Genomic DNA, 3,720 nt, shown 5'->3' on the forward strand with positions numbered 1-3,720 from the left:
AGAGGTGATGAGGGCATTGTGGGTAACGAGGCGCAGCGCAGGGTTGGCAGAACAGATTAGAATTCTCCCGAGGCACTCTGGGAAAGGCCAGCACTTCCGGTTTTAGGTCGGCTACTCCGAACCAGAGGTGGGGTGGGGGCCCGGCTGCCGCAGTGCCTGGTGGGACGCGAGACCTGACCTTGCTGCCTAGCCGCCTCTGCCGCGCAACCCACCTTTACCTGTCCTTCGACCCTGGAACGTTAGCCAATGAGAGTACCAAGCTGATACGCCACCAAGGTCGGCCCCGTACACGCTGGAGCCAATCAAAATGCCGCAAGGGTCAAAGCTGACCAATTATCACAGCAACCTCGCCGCGGGGCGGAATCAAAAGAGGGCCTCCTCCAGGAGAGAGGCGGGGCGAAGCCTCAGCGGGCGTGGCAAAATGCGCAGTACAGACCAATGGCGGGCTAGCACCGGAACCCGCGGCGACGTGAGCCAATAGGCGTAGGCGCTGCGAACCAATGGGAAGGGCGGGAGGGGCACCGTGACCACCCTGCCAGTGAGAACGAATACAAAAGGACATTTCAGGGAAAGTGGGCGGGACTTTATACACAAGCCTAATGGGAAGACCGAGTCTTGATGCTGGTGGGCGGGCCTCAGGGCACACTAAACCAATGGGCTAGGTGGGGCGGGGCGACGGTGGTGGCGGCGGCGGCAGCGGGTTCGGTTGCGCGTGGCGCACGGGGTGGGAGCGGAGCCCAGGCCGGGAGCAGGCGCCGCCGCCAGTGAGAACCGGGGACGGAGCCGGGTGCGGATTTGCTGGGGCTGAGTCGGGGGCTCGCGGGCCCTGACCTCTGCCCTCTGACCTCTCCCCTCGCAGGCGACCATGGGGAACGTGTTGGCCGCCAGCTCGCCGCCCGCAGGGCCGCCACCGCCGCCTGCGCCGGCCCTCGTGGGGCTGCCGCCACCTCCGCCCTCGCCGCCGGGCTTCACGCTGCCGCCGCTGGGAGGCAGCCTGGGCGCCGGCACCAGTACGAGTCGAGGTTCGGAACGGACCCCCGGGGCTGCAACCGCCAGTGCCTCAGGGGCCGCCGAGGATGGGGCCTGCGGCTGCCTGCCCAACCCGGGCACATTCGAGGAGTGCCACCGGAAGTGCAAGGGTGAGGGGCAAGGGGCCCCGGCGGGGCTGCGATGGCCTGGATCTCGGGGGAAGGGGGAGGACACTGGGGACTTTGGGATTTGGCGCGCACCATTGGAATTATTTAACAGCACTAGGAGGTGACGTTGGGATCGAATGGTGGAACGTTGGACTTGGGGCTTAGAATGATGGAATCGAATGGTGGAAACGGGATGGAATGTCGTAGCAGTAGAGAAAAGCCTTAGGGACCTCAGGAGCCCCGGGATCAGCCAAGCCAGACTTCTCTTGTGATCGGGAAGGCAACTGAGGCCCAAGGTCACGGTGTCAGCAAGGTTCCGTGGGAGTGGGACCCAAAGCCTCCGGATCCCAGCCTGGAGCAATTAGAGTAGTAATAGTGGCGGAGATTTATGGAGTTCTGTTCTGGTGTTCATTATATGTTAACTCATTAGATCGTCGGGACAATTCTGTGTGGTGAGGGTCCCATCTTACAGATGAAGAGTTTGACCTTAAAGTTGCTCAGCTTGGTGGCAGTGAGATTTGGGCAAGCAAAGGCTCTGGCCCTGTCTAACTAGGCTGTACTGCCTCTTTACAGGTGGAATCCTTTGTGAGATGTTCTGCTCTGGGTCTCTGGAGAGAGCTGGGGGTGGTAGGGAAGGAAGAGATGAGAGTTGGTGTGAGGTTGGGCTGGAGTGTGACAGCGTTTTTCTTTTCCAGAGCTGTTTCCCATTCAGATGGAGGGTGTCAAGCTCACAGTCAACAAAGGGTTGAGTAACCATTTCCAGGTGAGCCTTCCTGGTGTCCTTACCCACCAGAAATCGTCCCCGCTATCCCCCTCCCTGCATCCGCACACTTGGCCCTCTTACTCCTCCCTCAAGAGCTGGGCTCCCTGATACTTGAAAAGACTCGGAGATACAGTGCCAGACTGACTACTCAGTTTGGGGACCTAGAATCCAGAGGTACTGTCTCCCCATAGCAGCTAGGCTGGAGTGAAGGAACAGGTATGTGGGCCTACAGGCAGCACCTCCTTTCTCTGAGTCTCTTAGTCAGGCCACGCCTCCCAGTCTTCATCCCCTGCCCAGCCCAGAGACCTTGTCCTTGCCCTCTTCAGTGGGCAAGCCTATCTGTCCAGTATCCTCACAGCCCTCGCTGTCCTTCCAGGTGAACCACACAGTAGCCCTCAGCACAATCGGGGAGTCCAACTACCACTTCGGGGTCACGTATGTGGGGACAAAGCAGCTGAGTCCCACAGAGGTGAGCTTCCTTTTTCATCCATTCATTGTATCTTTCTAATAACAAATTTGTAGCCAAATGTCAAGCTGAGACGGCCTCATCAGGAAAAGGTCACAGCTACTGAGAGCTTGGAGATGGGGACTGCATCTCTCCTAGGTGTATTGGAACATGAGTAATTCCTTCATCCAGCAAACATCCGCCAAACCCCTGCTCTCTGCCTGGCCCCATGATGAGCAGTGCTGGGGATGTGACCACAGCCGCCCCATCACCAGACAGCGATGACCCAGGGTGGAAAGGGCTGGGCTGTAGATCATGCAGAACTTTGAATGCCAAACTAGGCTTTGGACTTCTCTAGGGGGTTGTGGAGAGTCATGGCATAGTTTGGTCAAGGGAAAGACGTGGTCCACAGGTTCCTGCTATAGAAATCTCTGGGGCATCTCTGGGGTGTCCATGTGGGGGCTAGTTATTAGGAAGGGCAAAACTGGAGGCCCAGACAGGGTTGGGGGGACTGAATGAGGTCTCTGCTTCTATCATTTCCCCTCAGCAAATGTGTTTATTCTGCAAACCTTCATTGCACACCATATTCTGTGCCCAGCCCTGTGCTGGCACACATGACTGAAACAGCATGGGACTCACCAGTGGGGCAGGGAACAGACCTGTTCCCAGAGAGTAACAAGCCACGATGGGCAAGGCTGATATGGGGGAACCCAAAGGTGAGGGAGCCTAACTCAGCCTAGGTGGTCAGAGAGGACTTCATGGAGGAGGGGACCCCCATCCGAGGCTTTCTGACCCTAGGCTTCTCACCCCGGCCCATCTCACATACTTCCACAGTGCGCGACCTCTGACCCCTGCCATTCTCTCTGCCTCACAGGCGTTCCCTGTACTGGTGGGTGACATGGACAACAGCGGCAGTCTCAACGCTCAGGTCATTCACCAGCTGGGCCCCGGTCTCAGGTCCAAGATGGCCATCCAGGTGAGTGGGGCTCGGAGGCTGCTGCTCCTCTCGGCCACCGTGAGCGAGGAGCCGCCTTCACACCCCCTCCTCTCCACAGACCCAGCAGTCGAAGTTTGTGAACTGGCAGGTGGACGGGGAGTATCGGGGTTCTGACTTCACAGCAGCCGTCACCCTGGGGAACCCAGACGTCCTGGTGGGTTCAGGTAAGAGGCGGAGGGCTTGGAGGGTGGTCACAAAACTGCAGTTCTGGCTTTGCCAGCAAATCCACCCCTTTTGTGAACCTCCTTTTCTGCCACTGGAGAAGTGGTTGAGCAGGAGTGATTTTGAAACATCAGGCAACATACTACAGTGGGTGAGACGGTCACCCACTGACCATGAGTGGGTGAGTCAGCGCAGTCTTTTTTTTTTTTTTTTTTTT

General features: G+C 58.2%; 1 protein-coding gene across 1 annotated transcript in view; it reads left to right on the plus strand.

Annotated features, from left to right (window-relative positions):
* Positions 1-692: 692 nt before the first annotated feature.
* TOMM40 (translocase of outer mitochondrial membrane 40) overlaps positions 693-3,720 on the plus strand; it is a 13,381-nt gene continuing 10,353 nt past the window's right edge. The window contains exons 1-6 of the mRNA XM_032176435.2: positions 693-764; positions 860-1,139; positions 1,832-1,899; positions 2,276-2,368; positions 3,219-3,320; positions 3,400-3,505. Of these exons, the coding sequence (XP_032032326.1) occupies positions 866-1,139; positions 1,832-1,899; positions 2,276-2,368; positions 3,219-3,320; positions 3,400-3,505 (643 nt within the window). The 5' untranslated portion in view covers positions 693-764; positions 860-865. The remainder of the gene's footprint in view (positions 765-859; positions 1,140-1,831; positions 1,900-2,275; positions 2,369-3,218; positions 3,321-3,399; positions 3,506-3,720) is intronic.

This window comes from Hylobates moloch, unplaced genomic scaffold (genome assembly GCF_009828535.3).
Source record: "Hylobates moloch isolate HMO894 unplaced genomic scaffold, HMol_V3 SCAFFOLD_15, whole genome shotgun sequence".
Classification (NCBI taxonomy): Eukaryota; Metazoa; Chordata; class Mammalia; order Primates; family Hylobatidae; genus Hylobates; species Hylobates moloch.